A 17,598-nucleotide genomic window follows, 5' to 3' on the forward strand; every position below is an offset into this window, starting at 1 on the left:
CAAGTTATGTTTGCATGATTTAGCATAATTAATTCATCATTACCGCTTTGTTTCATTCATGTGACCGACCAATACTGGTTCATGTCATGTGACAGACCAATACCTCACGAGGCTTCTTCTCTCTAAGCTGACCTTGAAACGGAGATATCGTTCGTTCTCTAAACAAGGTTCTGGGCGTACTGCCAAATTGCAGCTACTGATAAGTGAGGATTCTTCAGTCAGCCACTTGCATGAACATAGAAATTGGTTTGTAGAACAGCACATGAATAGAACACAGAAATTAGTTATCAGAAAAGCACAAACATTGAAATTCCCATTACACATGCACACACATTTATACTGACTCTACACACACTCACATACAATCTTAAGGCTATTAAATCAAGTGTATTTATAAAGCCCTTTTTACAACAGCAGATGTCACAAAGTGATTCTACAGAAACCCAGCCTAAAACCCCAACCAGCAAGCAATGCAGATGTAGAAGCACGGTGGCTAGGATAGGGGAGTGTCTGTTGAGTTAAACAATAGCCTGTGGCACTGCAACAGTTGATGGGCCTGTAGTTTCTTATTTCAGATTATACATTTCTTATTGGAAGCTGTTCACTCTTGAGGGGCTGGCTCTGGCTAAAATAGTATACACAATCACGTCTCAATCAATTACTTTTAATATAGAAGCCAACGTTGTAGCCTACCATAGGCAAAGTCGGTGAACTGCGAGTTTTTATTACATTAATTAAATAACACTATAAACAATATTAGTTTTATGATGGTACTCTGGTTCTGCGTCTCTCTACCGAATAGCTCTGTGCACACAGCGTCCAGCGCTCTGATTGGTCCTGGGAGCTCCAGAGCGACGCGACGCTTTGGGAAACAGTGGCGCAGAGAGAGACTAGCTGTAGCGTAGTCTAGGTACCAGCACCGGAGGAGACCGGATAGAAAGTGATGTGATCTGATACGGGTAGCTACGTGAGGACTCGCGCTTAAAAAGTGGGCATCACTTCTCTGTCCTATATCAGTGTCGTCGTTTTAAGCGGTGGCGTAGAAGCACGATTGTCAAACGCGGTGAGTGAATTAATGTACATAAAATGTTGTGGTTGTGGGTGCGTTGCGCCGTTCGCCTTTCAGCGCGGTGATGTGATGGGGAGAATCTTGGGTGGGAGAGAGACAACAGAAGATGTACTGCGTCTGTTATTGACACTGCCTTTGTAGCTTGTTTTCGGGATTGACAACAGATTGACGATCCTTCTGCAATATAGGACGTTCCTGCTTGATTTATATTGAAATCGGTGAGGCTGCAAGGATGATGCTAAGGATAGAAATGTAGACTGCTGTATCCTACAACGCACGATAACGGATTGCAAAGGTACTCCACCCGTTTAGTGACATCTCCTTGACATGGTTATAAGTTAGATGGTTATATCGCCTATTATTGACGCGTTATGTTGGTGGCATATGTACGGCATAAGTATCATTTATTATTTGGTAACAATCCAATTATTAGCTTACAACACCTTTAAAAAAAATACTAAGGCCTACATTCAAGGCCTACACAAATTCCATTAAAGTATTTTATTTCTTAATATTTCTTAACTGGAGTAGGCCCAAGCCTTTTTCAGTAATATAGGCTACAGTACAGATCTATGAAGACAGTGTTTGAGGTGACTATGTTAAATATTCACATGGATACCACAGCAGCATCTGTTCATCACAGTGTGTGACAGACATTCACAACACCCCTCTCTTTCCTATTTCGACTGAGACGTGTTATGTGTTTGTTGCTCTTCAATCACACTGTGATCGAGCTCTGAGAACTCACCTACTGAACCAACCTGTGACCTGCTCGAGTCATGAGTGCTGCTCGGACACTTGTGGCTCACCGGTATGTCAGTACGTAGAGGATACCAGACGGTATCACCTCCAGTAGAGTGAATGATTGGTTATTCTCTCAACTCCAGATCCTGATTATTCCTACAGTTACACTTTGAGGGTTGGTTTCCCAGACACAGATTAATCCTAGTCCTGGACTAGAAAGCATGGTCAATTGAGAATCTCCATTGAAATAGTCCAGGACAAAGCTTAATCTGTGTCCGGGAAACCGCCCCTGAATCTTGTAGACATTTCTCAGCTGTTTAAAATGACACCGTTAGTTGACTTCCTGTAATATGGGTTGTAGTACCATGTTTGGCAAGGTCTCATGAATGACCTACAGTGTTGGGAACACAAAGATGTGTGTGTTGTAGGACAACAGCTGAGCTGAGTGGCGATGTGAGCCCAACGTCTCTGCTGAAAATTGCTGTGTCATTGTCCTCTCTCTCTCTCTCTCTCTCTCTCTCTCTCTCTCTCTCTCTCTCTCTCTCTCTCTCTCTCTCTCTCTCTCTCTCTAATAACATATATCTCTCCCCTATTTGTCTCGTGCCATTCTGCTAATTGAGACATGCAGCATCAGGAAAAACACACAATCTCAGTAGGGATCTAGTAGCTCTCTCCATCTCTGAGATTTATGCAAAGCAGGCATTTGAGCATTTGAATATTGGACAGTTGTTACCTTATGAACTGCTTCCTTGTCAGTTTTGGTGTTTTGCCCAGGACAGGGTATTTATGCTGTTCACAGCAGTTCTGCTTACCTCAGTACTAAGGAAATAGTGGGAAGATTGCATAGTGAGAAAAACGTCAAAAACTGTCCTGAAATCAGTAGCTGCAGGTATAATGTAACTTCACAGAGAGAGACTTAATGTCCTTATGAGGACATGTTTTGTGTAAAATACACTATATATACAAAACTATGCGGACACCCCTTCAAATTAGTGGATCCGGCTATTTCAGCCACACCTGTTGCTGCCAGGTGTAGGAAATTGAGCACACAGCCATGCAATCTCCATAGCCAAACATTGGCAGTAGAATGGCCTTACTGAAGAGATCAGTGACTTTCAACGTGGCACCGTCATAGGATGCCACCTTTCCAACAAGTCAGTTCGTCAACCGGGGAAGCCCTGCTAGAGCTTCCCCGGTCAACTGTAAGTGCTGTTATTGTGAAGTGGAAATGTCTAGGAGCAAAATCAGATCAGCTGCGAAGTGGTAGGCCACACAAGCTCACAGAACTGCGAGTGCTGTCCTCGGTTGCAACACTCACTACTGAGTTCCAAACTGCCTCTGGAAGCATCATCAGCGCAATAACTGTTCGTCGAGCAGCTGCACACAAGCCTAAGATCACCATGCACAATGCCAAGTGTAGGCTGGAGTGGTAAGTCGCTCTGGATAAGAGCGTCTGCTAAATGACTTAAATGTAAATGTAAATGTGTAAAGCTCACCGCCATTGGACTCTGGAGCAGTAGAAACGCATTCTCTGGATGGATTAATCACGCTTCACCATCTGGCAGTCCGACAGATCTGGGTTTGGCGGATATCAGGAGAACGCTACCTGCCCAATGCATAGTGGCTACTGTAAAGTTTGGTGGAGAAGGAATAATGGTCTGGGGCTGTTCTTCATAGTTCGGGCTAGGCCCCTTAGTTCCAGTGATGGGAAATCTTAACACTACAGCATACAATTACATTCTAGATGATTCTGTGCTTCCAACTTTGTTGCAACAGTTTGGGGAAGGCCCTTTGGTTCAGCATGACAATGCCCCAATGCACAAAGCGAGGTCCATACAGAAATGGTTTGTCGAGATTGGTGTGGAAATAGTGGAAACTTGACTGGTCTGCACAGAGCCCTGACCTCAACTCCATCGAACACCTTTGGGATGAACTGGAACGCCGACTGTGAGCCAGGCCTAATCGCCCAACATCAGTGCCTGACCTTGCTAATCCTCTTGTGGCTGAATGGAAGCAAGTCCCCACAGCAATGTTCCAGCATCTAGTGGAAAGCCTTCCCAGAAGAGTGGAGGCTGTTACATCATTAAAGGGGGGACCAACTCCATATTAATGCCCATGATTTTGGAATGAGACATTCGACAAGCAGGTGCCCACATACTTTTGTTAATGTAGTGTATCTGGTAAAAGTGTACTTTACAGTATGTCTACAGGTAGCCTACATTAGTCTACTGATTGACCTTGTTGACATCATTTGTGCCATCTCTGAAAGAGGGAGAAGGAGAGAGCGGGAGGGAAGAGTTCCAGAAGCCCTACAGGTGCTCTCTGTCACCAAAACAACATCCAGAGAAGGGATGAGGGGCCCTCATGAAAAAGTGCATTGTGTGGGGATATTTTCTCTTATAAGGACCTCTCTCTCTCTTTTTCCAAGGGCTTGTCTTGTTTTCAAATCTGCTGTGCCCATGTTTTCCAACTTTTTGTTTGTTTACCTGTGTGTGTGTGTGTGTGTGTGTGTGTGTGTGTGTGTGTGTGTGTGTGTGTGTGTGTGTGTGTGTGTGTGTGTGTGTGTGTGTGTGTGTGTGCATGTGCGTGTGCGCGTGCGTGCGTTCATTCGTTGGAGAGGAGTATGATTGAATTGAAGAACCGAGTATAGTAAAACCAACCACTGACAGCCCTAAACTCAAAACCTTGTCTCTTCCTGACGGCATCTGAATTGACAATGATACTCCCCAGTCCCCCTCTCTCTTTTTCTCTGTCTGTGTCCACCTGGCATTGCTAACACAGAGCTGAGACCCAGGGAGATGAAAGGGTCAGATAGAGAGTATTATCTGCTCTGCAGCATGTCAGCATCTTGACCTAGCATAGGTATACGTTCCAACAGCATTAGCCTTGGCAGGGTGCATCGGTTGTGGATTAATACATTTACAGCGCTACGCCTCATGATTGCCAAGTATGTCCAGAAAATAGAGCCCAGGTTATAGGTTTGGCACTGTGTTTTAAACCGGCACCAGATGAGAAAGAGGGAGACCGAGGGTGTTGCTGTATTGGGGCACAGTTACAAAACACATGGCAGAGTGCGTCGATAAAACCTTTCGCTATTGGTTCGATGGGTTGCCAGAATGTTGAACAAAGCTTTTAACGCCGTGCTAGTGCCATGGCAACAGATCAATGCCCGCGAACCTGATGGTCTGTAGGACTTTATGGAGCCATACGGAGTGTCTTTATTCAGGTGTGCTTCCCGTTTAGACTGGCAAAGTCATATGCTGCCTTGTCTTGTGTTTTACTCCTTATACCTCCAACTCAGTCCTGTGATCCTCCTAACTCATCGCACATGGAGAAGACGTGACTCAGGCCAAGTTTCCTTCAAGCACTGTGGTGGATAATGGAACGACATCACCCGTATCAGATGTTGAATTCCTATGAGAGCTTGGAGCTGGTGTGCTGGTGTGCTGGTGTGTGTGTGTGTGTGTGTGTGTGTGTGTGTGTGTGTGTGTGTGTGTGTGTGTGTGTGTGTGTGTGTGTGTGTGTGTGTGTGTGTGTGTGTGTGTGTGTGTGTGTGTGTGTGTGTGTGTGTGTGTGTGTGTGTGTGTGCGCGCGCGCGCATGAGTGAGTGAGTGCATGTTAGGGGACTGAGGTTAAGGTCAGGAAAAGAGTTAGGGTTAGCGAAAATGCTCTCCTAACCTGCTACGAAAATCTTTATGTCAAAGGGGCGTAAAAATTGTGTGTGTGTGTTGTACTCCTAGTGAGCCCTTCTGTCTTCTCTCTAGGTTTGCAGGGATCCCCTCTCCAGTTGACGTCTTGACCTCTCGTCACTCATGATGTCCGTCCACACACCCCCGCTCTCCCGCAGTGGCTCCTCCCCTTCTTCTGTCGGCTTGACCAATCGCAGCGGTCCCCCTGCCGCCCCTCCCACCTCCCTCAGCCTGCGCTCCTCCTACAACCAACTCCTGGGCCATGATATCATAAAGGAGTCCCCTACCGCCATGGAAACGGGGAGTTCCGCCACTTTACCCAAGAGTCGCCATAGATACGCCATGACCAGTGTGCATAGCGCCATGGGACTGAGCGGCAGACGCCTCCCCACCAAGTCCTCTTCATCCTCTGCCCTCTACTCCTCCTCCTCTTCCTCATTCTTCTCCACCAACCCCAAGCTGGCAAAGGATGGTGCCAACCTGCAGCGGAAGGCCGAGACACAGCAACAGGAGCAGAGTAAAACCAACACAGAGGTCAAAGAGCAGGATGACATCATCACCCCCATACACAGCTCTGATTGGATGGAGAGCGAGAACTCACAGGACCCGCTCCCATTTTGTCGGAGGACAAAGAGCTTTCTGGAGTTCCATGAAAAGGAAGAGGACCCACCCAGTGGAGGAAACAAAGAGGAAGACTCTCCTAGTGGAGGCAATAAGGAAGAAGATCTTCTCAGCAAGGAAGAGGAGGAAGGGGATGAGAAGCACCCCTGCCCTGAGAAAGACCAGGTCAGCCTGGATAAAGAGAGAGAGAGACCGGAGGAGGAGAAACAGACCCCAAAACAGGAGGAATACAAAGAGGAAGAGGGTGCCACTCCAACTGCTGCACAGCCTCTACTACAGGGGGTCCACTCTCCCACCATCTCTCCCCTAAACCATCTCAGCTGGGCCCAAGAGAACAAGATCCAGAGTTGCCCCACACTTCAGGGCAGAGAGGAGGCCCTAACCCAGGCCCAGGGTCACCCACACAGCGTTGAGACGCCCCCCAAACCCCCCCGAAGTGCACAGGCTCCCCCGCCCAGAGTGATCAAGGTGGAGCTGCACCCCAACAATGAGAACCCGTACCTCCACCGCCCCCCCTCTGCACCCCATAAGCAGCCCAGGGGGGAGGAGAGCACCCCTCTTCTGCTCCAGACCCCCCCATCATCGTTCAGCCCGGACCCAGAGAGAGGAGCTCCTAAGCTGGGTAGTCTAGGTACGAAAGTGGAGTCTCCCCTGGAGGATGAGGACTCCAGCTGGACCACCCTGTCCCAAGAGAGCCACTCCCCTCAGACCCCACAAGAAATAGGTGAGAGGATTAGACACCTTCTGATTAGCTGGCTGGCTGATTGTCTGTCAGCAACACGTGACAACAGAGAGCCCTCAGAGCAAGTTGGTCAGGGCGGGGGGGGGGGGGTGTCTATTTGACCTAGACAACCGGCTGTGTATTTGACCTAGACAACCGTCTGTGTATTTGACCTAGACAACCGTCTGTGTATTTGAGTGTGTCTAAGTTGTGTGAGTGTGCACTTTAGTATGCATGTGTGTTTGTCTGTGTATTTCTTCCTCTATCCGATTCAGTCTGCCTACATGCACAATTACGTATACCTGTGGCTACAGGTGAATGTGTGTTTGTGTGTTGTATTAGTGTATGTGCGTATGTTTGTTACTGTCTGCGTGTGTATTAATGTGTGTGTGTGTGTGTGGTTGTGTTATACAGCAGATGTGTGGGGTGAGGGGGACCTTCCCCCAGGCTGGCGTGAGGTCACAGACCTATCGGAGGTCTACTTCTGGCATGTCCCTACTGGCACCACCCAGTACGACCGCCCTGTCTCCACCACCAACGAACACACACACCTCCACCCACTCCCTGACTCACAGCAGGGAGACACAGTCACCCTGAGACCGCTCAGCGAGGTGAGGCCGGACACACACACACCGTACTGTCTGTACACACACTCAAACTTACACACATACACACACACGTGCACACACACACACACACACACACACACACACACACACACACACACACACACACACACACACACACACACACACACACACACACACACACACACACACACACACACACACACACTTACTCTGAGTCCTGTTCCTCGAGTTCCTCTGATAAAGTTATATGACTCTCTCTCTCTCTCTCTCTCTCTCCTTCTCTTTCTCGCGCTCTCTCTCTCTCTCCTTCTCTTTTTCCTCTCTCTTTCTTTCTCTTTCTCTCTCTCTCTCTCTCTCTCTCTCTCTCTCTCTCTCTCTCTCTCTCTCTCTCTCTCTCTCTCTCTCTCTCTCTCTCTCTCTCTCTCTCTCTCTCTCTGTCTCTCCTCTCTTTCTCTCTCTCTCTTTCTCTCTCTCTTTTCCCTTCTCCTTCTCTCTGCAGCGTCCCAGCAGTTTGGTATCAGACAGTTCAGTGGAACCTGTGCCCTCTCCCTCTGGCTCCTCCTCCTCCTCTCCCTCTGATTTCATTCTGCCTGTCCGAGGCTTTGACAGCACCACCTGCACTGTCAGTATAAGACTACACACTACGAATGGCACCACTTACACAGGCTCAGAAATGACTGAAATCATATGTGTGCCTTAAAAATCAGGATATGTAATAGATAATAAAAACAAATCAATATTACTCATATAAAATATTAATCAGATATTACTGTGCCCTCTCTCTCTCTCTCTCTCTCTCTCTCTCTCTCTCTCTCTCTCTCTCTCTCTCTCTCTCTCTCTCTCTCTCTCTCTCCTGGCTCTTCTCTCTCGCTTTCAATTCAATTCAATTCAATTCAATTCAAGGGGCTTTATTGGCATGGGAAACATGTGTTAACATTGCCAAAGCAAGTGAGGTAGATAATATACAAAAGTGAAATAAACAATAAAAATTAACAGTAAACATTACACATACAGAAGTTTCAAAGCAATAAAGACATTACAAATGTCATATTATATATATACAGTGTTGTAGCAATGTATAATATCTCTCTCTCGCTCTCTCTCTCTGTCTCTCTCTGTCTCTCTCTCTCTCTCTCTCTCTCTCTCTCTCTCTCTCTCTCTCTCTCTCTCTCTCTCTCTCTCTCTCTCTCTCTCTCTCTCTCTCTCTCTCTCTCTCTCTCTCTCTCTCTCTCTCTCTCTCTCTCTCTCTCTCTCTCTCTCTCTCTCTCTCTCTCTCTCTAGGAGCTGAAGGACTACCCAGTCTATCCTGACCCCAGCCTGAAAGCTTTTGAAGGAGCTACTCTCCGTTACGCCTCACTGAGACTGCAGTAAAACACACATCACAAAAAATACACACACACACATACACACCCAAACACACACCATAAAACACACAGACATACACAGTATTTACCAGACATTCAGTAAAGCCTGTATTTCTGGTTGGCCCATTATCACATTTCTCCTTGCCTTTTCACACTTTGCTGATGTCTTTGCTCATGGTTGTCTCTCCCTCTGTAGCCCTGCCCAGTTAGATACAGTGGACCTCAACAGTGCCTGCACTGACCCAGAGGGACAGGTGAGAATTTATTAATCACTGATTGTACAAGGTTGGATTTGGTCGAAAACAATGGGATGCTAACCATGCTGTCACCTATCCAGTGTTCACGGAGGGAAGGAAGCGGGGGAAGGAAGGAAGGAGGTAATGTGCTGTCCATTGAGATGATCTCTTTCTCTGTGGCACTGCCACCTATTGGTAGTTTGGTGAACTACTGCCCAGTGCCAAGGCTCTGTGGCTGAATGGGAGGTTTTAGTGCCCCCTGCTGGATTAATGGTGTATGTACATGCTCCCCAACAGAGAAGGAGGGGTGTGTGGAGGGTGGGGGCACTCATAGTACGTTCAAGTTTGATGAGGAGGACTGTTGGTAGTGAGAATGAAGAGAAGGTAAAGAGAGGGAGGAGAAAAAGAGGAGGAAGAGAGGAAGGATTTAGAGAGAAAACAATTAGGCCTAATGCACCTGTCACCATGCTGACTGGGAATTGCTCTGTTGAACATAATACACACAACATAATCGGATGATGGAACCATTGAAAAGTGCCGGGTGTGCGCGTGCGTTTCGTGTACATCTGTGTGTGTTGCAGTCTGTGTGCATGTTTGTCCCTGTGTGAGAGTTGGAACAAAAGCCCGGGGTCTGTCCCTAAAGAGAAGAATAATGCGTTGTGGTGCTCTGAGGGACGGCTGGCTCTGGGATGCACTGAACCACACAGCCTATTATATTTCATGCCTATTATATTTCATACATTCACAATACTCTCACACTCTCCTCTGTTGGCTCTCTGCAAGTCCCCTGGACCTTATACCAACACAATTTAAAGAGAACGTTTTTCTGTGTCAGTGTAGGGGGAGGTGTGCGTTTGTGTGTGTGGTTTTGTATTAGTGTTTATTAATTCATTGCTCCATCTATGTGTGTGTATTTCAGTCGTTCCCGGTGCGTTCTCTGGGCTGGGTGGAGATGGCAGAGAGAGACCTGGCAGAGGGGAGGAGCAGTGTGGCTGTCCATCACTGTATCAGGCAGTTGTCGTACTGTAGGAGGGACATACGAGACTCGGCAGGGGTCTGGGGAGAGGTGAGGACCTGTGTGTGTGGGGGGGTGCATGGTGTGTTGCTTCTGTCCCTGTTCTCGCCCTAACTTGGCCTTGAACCAGGCAACCTCTGAACACATCAACAACTGCCTCCCATGAGGCGTCATTACATATTGGTCCACAACAGCTGCGGCTCTTGCAGAGCAAGGGAAACAACTAGTTCAAGGTCTCAGAGCGAGCGACGTCACCGATTGGAACACTACTAACGCGCAGCGCTAACTAGCTAGCCATTTCCCACCGGTTACACAAGCTTGCGTGCATTCGCTTGTGTGCGTGCGTGCGTGTGTGTATGCACTTTGTGACATACATAGTTGTAGGATGCGCCATACAGATACAATTTGATTGATTGATGTATGGAATTATTGATGTATTGATGTATTGATTTATTGATTGATGTATTGATTGATTGGTGTATTGATTGATGTATTGATTGATTGATTATTGGTTGATTGGTGTATTGATTGATTGATGTATATATTGATTGATGTATTGTTTGATGTATTGATGTATTCATGTATTGATTGATTGATGTATTGATGTATTGATGAATGTATTGATTGATTGATGTATTGATCGTCCCATCAGGGTAAAGGCATGCTGCTGGTGCTGCAGGACCGTGATCTGACCCTGGTCCACCCGGACGACCACAGCATGCTCCACTCTCAGCCAATCAGCAGCATCCGTGTGTGGGGCGTCGGCCGAGACCATGACAGGTGAGGAAGACAGAGGGACATGTCTTATAGGATAGGATGAACTTTAATGTCCCCGAGGGGAAAATTGTCTCTCACACAATAAATGTGGGAAATACACCATACCCCTGTATTACAGCTGTAGCACACCTAGTGAATATCCTTTATTACATCTATTACACCTAGTGAATATGCTGTATTGCTGTATTACACCTAGTAGAACACCGAGTGAATATGCTGTATTGCTGTATTATACCTAGTGAATATGCTGTACTGCTGTGTTACACATATTAGCACACCTAGTGAATATCCTTTATTACATATATTACACCTAGTATCCTTTATTACATATATTACACCTAGTGGCACACCTAGTGAATATCCTTTATTACATATATTACACCTAGTGGCACACCTAGTGAATATCCTTTATTACATCTATTACACCTAGTGGCACACCTAGTGAATATCCTTTATTACATATATTACACCTAGTGGCACACCTAGTGAATATCCTTTATTACATATATTACACCTAGTGGCACACCTAGTGAATATCCTTTATTACATCTATTACACCTAGTGAATATGCTGTATTGCTGTTATTACACCTAGTAGAACACCTAGTGAATATGCTGTATTGCTGTATTATACCTAGTGAATATGCTGTACTGCTGTGTTACACATATTAGCACACCTAGTGAATATCCTTTATTACATATATTACACCTAGTGGCACACCTAGTGAATATCCTTTATTACATATATTACACCTAGTGGCACACCTAGTGAATATCCTTTATTACATCTATTACACCTAGTGGCACACCTAGTGAATATCCTTTATTACATATATTACACCTAGTGGCACACCTAGTGAATATCCTTTATTACATCTATTACACCTAGTGGCACACCTAGTGAATATCCTTTATTACATCTATTACACCTAGTGGCACACCTAGTGAATATCCTTTATTGCATCTATTACACCTAGTAGCACACCTAGTGAATATCCTTTATTACATCTATTACACCTAGTGGCACACCTAGTGAATAACCTTTATTACATCTATTACACCTAGTGGCACACCTAGTGAATATCCTTTATTACATCTATTACACCTAGTAGCACACCTAGTGAATATCCTTTATTACATCTATTACACCTAGTGGCACACCTAGTGAATATCCTTTATTACATCTATTACACCTAGTGGCACACCTAGTGAATATCCTTTATTGCATCTATTACACCTAGTGGCACACCTAGTGAATATCCTTTATTACATCTATTACACCTAGTGGCACACCTAGTGAATATCCTTTATTACATATATTACACCTAGTAGCACACCTAGTGAATATGCGTTATTGCATCTATTACACCTAGTGGCACACCTAGTGAATAACCTTTATTACATCTATTACACCTAGTGGCACACCTAGTGAATATCCTTTATTGCATCTATTACACCTAGTAGCACACCTAGTGAATATCCTTTATTACATCTATTACACCTAGTGGCACACCTAGTGAATATCCTTTATTGCATCTATTACACCTAGTAGCACACCTAGTGAATATCCTTTATTACATCTATTACACCTAGTGGCACACCTAGTGAATATCCTTTATTACATCTATTACACCTAGTGGCACACCTAGTGAATATCCTTTATTACATCTATTACACCTAGTGGCACACCTAGTGAATATCCTTTATTACATCTATTACACCTAGTGGCACACCTAGTGAATATCCTTTATTACATCTATTACACCTAGTGGCACACCTAGTGAATATCCTTTATTGCATCTATTACACCTAGTAGCACACCTAGTGAATATCCTTTATTACATCTATTACACCTAGTGGCACACCTAGTGAATATCCTTTATTACATCTATTACACCTAGTGGCACACCTAGTGAATATCCTTTATTACATCTATTACACCTAGTGGCACACCTAGTGAATATCCTTTATTACATCTATTACACCTAGTGGCACACCTAGTGAATATCCTTTATTACATCTATTACACCTAGTAGCACACCTAGTGAATATCCGTTATTGCATCTATTACACCTAGTAGCACACCTAGTGAATATCCTTTATTACATCTATTACACCTAGTAGCACACCTAGTGAATATCCTTTATTACATCTATTACACCTAGTGGCACACCTAGTGAATATCCTTTATTGCTGTATTACACCTAGTAGCACATCTAGTGAATATCATTTATTACATCTATTACACCTAGTGGCACACCTGCTGAATATCCTTTATTACGTGTATTACACCTAGTAGCACACCTAGTGAATATGCTGTATTGCTGTATTACACCTAGTAGCACACCTAGTGAATATCCTTTATTACATCTATTACACCTAGTGGCACACCTAGTGAATATGCTGTATTGCTGTATTACATCTAGTAAAACACCTCGTGAATATGCCGCATTGCTGTATTACACCTAGTGGCACACCTAGTGAATATGCTGTATTGCTGTATTACACCTAGTAGCACACCTAGTGAATATCCTCTTTGCTGTATTACACCTAGCGAGTATGCTGTATTGCTGTATTACACCTAGTGAATATGCTGTATTGCATCTATTACACCTAGTAGCACACCTAGTGAATATGCTGTATTGCTGTATTATACCTAGTAGCACACCTAGTGAATATCCTTTATTACATATATTACCCATATTTGCACACCTGGTGAGTATGCTGTATTGCTGTATTACACCTAGTAGCACATCTAGTGAATATTCTGTATTGCTGTTATACACCTAGTGAATATGCTGTATTGCTGTATTATACCTAGTAGCACACCTAGTGAATATCCTTTATTACATATATTACCCATATTTGCACACCTGGTGAGTATGCTGTATTGCTGTATTACACCTAGTAGCACACCTAGTGAATATGCTCTATTGCAGTGTCATGACGTTGGCCTGGGGGTAGGTTTATGACAGTCATAAATACCTCTTTCCCCCCTCCCCCGTTCCTATCCCTACTCTACTGATGTGACATTAGAAAACCCTTGGTTAACATAGAGAATCTGGGAACATCAGAAGTTGGGGGGAAATGAACTATATTCTGGTAATCCGACCAACTGAACATATGCGGTACTTAAGGTATATTATGTCAGTTCGGTTGCCCTCTGACACATTCTCATCAATGATAGAATGACATAAACTCTACTGTGGAAAGTCTAAACATCAGAGGTATCGGATTCACATGGAATTGTTGTTTAATTAAAATGTTTGAATATGAAATTATTTGTGAAGAGATGAAATGTAATTTTAGCTTCCAAATGAGAGATTTGGGTTTTCATAAGTTTGGGCCTCTGCTCAACCAGTGGCCCGCCCCTGTGAAGAGACATGGGTTATAAACTTTTCAGACACACCCCTCTCCCTCCACTATATAAGCAATTGACAAAAATATAACCTTCTGTTCCGAGGATGAGGACGACGGTCCTATGTCAGAATGGTTCAGATAATAACTACAGAACTAAGCCAACATCAGCATGAGCTTTGGTTGTGAATGGTATGAACTTTGAACTCGTATTCACTACAGAAGTGATACCTCCTAGCCGTTGAGTTAGCAACAGCTGCTACAAACGCAGGTTAGGAAGGACAGTCAGAGTATCCCGTCTACTACACAACGACGTTACTACAACGTATCCAGTGACCACCAGAGACATTCTTCAAAGGACAGAGGACTCGGTTTGGCAACACGGTCTTCCATCTACCACCAACCTACTGAAGCGCAGCTCAGAGTAAATATTTATTGCATTTTCCTTTTCCAAATGGGCGGTAATTTAGAATGCATAAGATACTGTATTTACGATAGCACAGCTTCGCCTCTGTTCCAGTCTCCCGCTCTTTCACTAAAACCCAGCCCCTTTTCCTTTGTGTAACAAGCTGTCATATCTGTTCCGCCCGCTAGGGACATTTTCCTTTATGACGGCAATTTGTAATCAAGTTATGATTTAATTGTGTATGTGTGATTCTGTGTGATTAGTTAGGTATTTAGTAAATAAATAATTAAACCCAATTTTGTATTGCTGACTCAACTTGTTAGCCAGGGTTCGTGAAGATAACCAAGAATTTACAACTTTCAGATGAGACTGAATAAGATGACGATTAATATTGACTGCTATTGATGTAAAATATGATTAGGTCTTTAAGAGTTTATTCGGAAGATAACAGCTCTATAAATATTATTTCGTGGTGTCCCTCCTCTCTAGTTAATTACATTTACATGATTAGTTCAATCAGGTAATATTAATTACGGAGAAAGTATTTTATAGAATAGCATGTCATAAAACTTAATCCGGCATAGCCAAAGACACGACAGCAGTATTACATCTAGTAACACCAAGTGAATATGCTGTATTGCTATATTATACCTAGTAGAACACCTAGTGAACATCCTTTATTACATATATTACCCCTAGTAGCACACCTAGTGATTAGCCTCTTTGCTGTATTACACCTAGTAGCACACCTAGTGAATATGCTGTATTGCTGTATTATACCTAGTAGCACACCTAGTGAACATCCTTTATTACATATATTACCCCTAGTAGCACACCTAGTGATTAGCCTCTTTGCTGTATTACACCTAGTAGCACACCTAGTGAATATGCTGTATTGCTGTATTATACCTAGTAGCACACCTAGTGAACATCCTTTATTACATATATTACCCCTAGTAGCACACCTAGTGATTAGCCTCTTTGCTGTATTACACCTAGTAGCACACCTAGTGAATATGCTGTATTGCTGTATTACACCTAGTAGCACACCTAGTGAATATCCTGTATTGCTGTGTTACACCTAGTAGCACACATAATGAATATCCTCTTTGCTGTATTACACCTAGTAGAACACCTAGTGAATATTACCTGTATTGCTGTAATACACCTAGTAGCACACCTAGTGAATATCCTTTATTACATATTTTACACCTAGTAGCACACCTAGTGATTAGCTTCTTTGCTGTATTACACCTAGTAGCACACCTAGGGAATATGCTGTATTGCTGTATTACACCTGGTAGCACACCTAATGAATATTCTTTATTTTATCTATTACACCTAGTAGAACACCTTGTGAATATGCTGTATTGCTGTATCACACCTAGTAGAACACCTAGTGAATAGGCTGTATTGCTGTATTACACCTAGTGAATATGCTGTATTGCTGTTTTACACCTAGTAGAACACCTAGTGAAAATGCTGTATTGCTGTATTACACCTGGTAGAACACCTAATTAATATGCTGTATTACACCTAGTGAATATGCTGTATTGCTCTATTACACCTAGTAGCACACCTAATTAATATGCTGTATTACACCTAGTGAATATGCTGTATTGCTGTATTACACCTAGTAGCACAACTAGTGAATATTCTGTATTGCTGTATTACACCTAGTGAATATTCTGTATCGCTGTATTACACCTAGTAGCACAACTAGTAAATACCCTGTAAAGCAGGGGCTGTGGGAGTCTGGAGTGCATTGACGTAAATGCAGCTATATTACTATTGTATAATATATACACCTCTGTTACAGCTACATTACACGCGTAATACTTTACTCTGAAGGTACGCTTTAAAGCGTGTAAAGCGTGGAAAAACTGTACAAGGACAGAATCTTTCCACCGACATGTATTGGTTGGTTTATCCTCAATGGGGAGATGGGGACCTCTCCATCATTCTACTGTGTGACATGGTCTTAACCTCTCTATATTGAGCTGGTAATGTTGCTGACTCCTATTCACTCCCAGGCCCCAGGGTTCACAGTCTTGGTTAAGGTAGAGTTATGTGGGAGTGTGCAGACTTTGACCCTCTATACCAGGGGTATTCAACTCTCACCCTACTTGGTCTGGATCCTGCTGGTTCTGTTCTACCTGATAATTCATTGCACCCACCTGGTGTCCCAGGTCTAAATCAGTCCCTGATTAGAGGAGGAGAATGAAAATAACGCAGTGGAACTGGCTTTGAGGTCCAGAGTTGAGTTTGAGGCTCCAGCGTTCGCTGGACATGTGTGTCATGTGTAGAATGTACCGTTGTGTTGAATGGGACTGGTAGAAAAATAATGGAGTCTTTCTGCATGGTAGTTTTTCCTCACCTCTCTGCCTGCCATTTCCACTTTCTTCTGTGTGGCTATGTCTTTTTCTGTTTCTCTATCTCAATACAATGGGACAATGCTGCTCTCTCTCCCTCCAATTCTCTCTCTCTCTCTCTCTCCCACCCTCTCCCCCTCTTATTTGCTCTCCCAGTCCCTTCACCCCTCCCTCTCTGCATTATAAAACTTTCAGAGAGTGTCTCTAGGTAATGGGAAAAGCATGTAGAGGAGGAGGGGTGTGAGGGTCGGCCCTCCCCCGCAGCCTCTCACCAAGTCACTTCTCTATCCTTTCCTCTCTGTCTCTCTCTCCCTCCGTCTCTCTCTGTCCTTTCCACGTCTCTGCCTTTCTCTCCCTCCGTCTCTCTCTGTCCTCTCCACGTCTCTGCCTTTCTCTCCCTCCGTCTCGCTCTGTCCTTTCCACGTCTCTGCCTTTCTCTCCCTCCGTCTCTCTTCCTCTCCGCGTCTCTGCCTTTCTCTCCCTCCGTCTCTCTCTGTCCTCTCCACGTCTCTGCCTTTCTCTCCCTCCGTCTCTCTCTGTCCTCTCCACGTCTCTGCCTTTCTCTCCCTCCGTCTCGCTCTGTCCTCTCCACGTCTCTGCCTTTCTCTCCCTCCGTCTCTCTCTGTCCTCTCCGCGTC

At 44.4% G+C, this 17,598-nt stretch overlaps 1 protein-coding gene across 3 annotated transcripts in view; it reads left to right on the plus strand.

The window, feature by feature from the left end:
• The first annotated feature begins 868 nt into the window (after window positions 1-868).
• LOC139574187 (amyloid beta precursor protein binding family B member 2-like) overlaps window positions 869-17,598 on the plus strand; it is a 54,925-nt gene continuing 38,195 nt past the window's right edge. The window contains exons 1-8 of one of the 3 annotated variants that reach the window (XM_071398527.1): window positions 869-1,063; window positions 5,578-6,847; window positions 7,259-7,455; window positions 7,934-8,056; window positions 8,716-8,801; window positions 8,995-9,052; window positions 9,954-10,100; window positions 10,702-10,829. In XM_071398527.1, the coding sequence (XP_071254628.1) occupies window positions 5,626-6,847; window positions 7,259-7,455; window positions 7,934-8,056; window positions 8,716-8,801; window positions 8,995-9,052; window positions 9,954-10,100; window positions 10,702-10,829 (1,961 nt within the window). In that variant the 5' untranslated portion in view covers window positions 869-1,063; window positions 5,578-5,625. Of the gene's footprint in view, window positions 1,064-1,128; window positions 1,365-5,577; window positions 6,848-7,258; window positions 7,456-7,933; window positions 8,057-8,715; window positions 8,802-8,994; window positions 9,053-9,953; window positions 10,101-10,701; window positions 10,830-17,598 lie in introns of those variants that run through there. The other 2 variants (XM_071398530.1, XM_071398528.1) reach the window with 2 other exon arrangements.

The sequence above is a fragment of the Salvelinus alpinus genome, chromosome 4 (assembly GCF_045679555.1).
Source record: "Salvelinus alpinus chromosome 4, SLU_Salpinus.1, whole genome shotgun sequence".
NCBI lineage: Eukaryota > Metazoa > Chordata > Actinopteri > Salmoniformes > Salmonidae > Salvelinus > Salvelinus alpinus.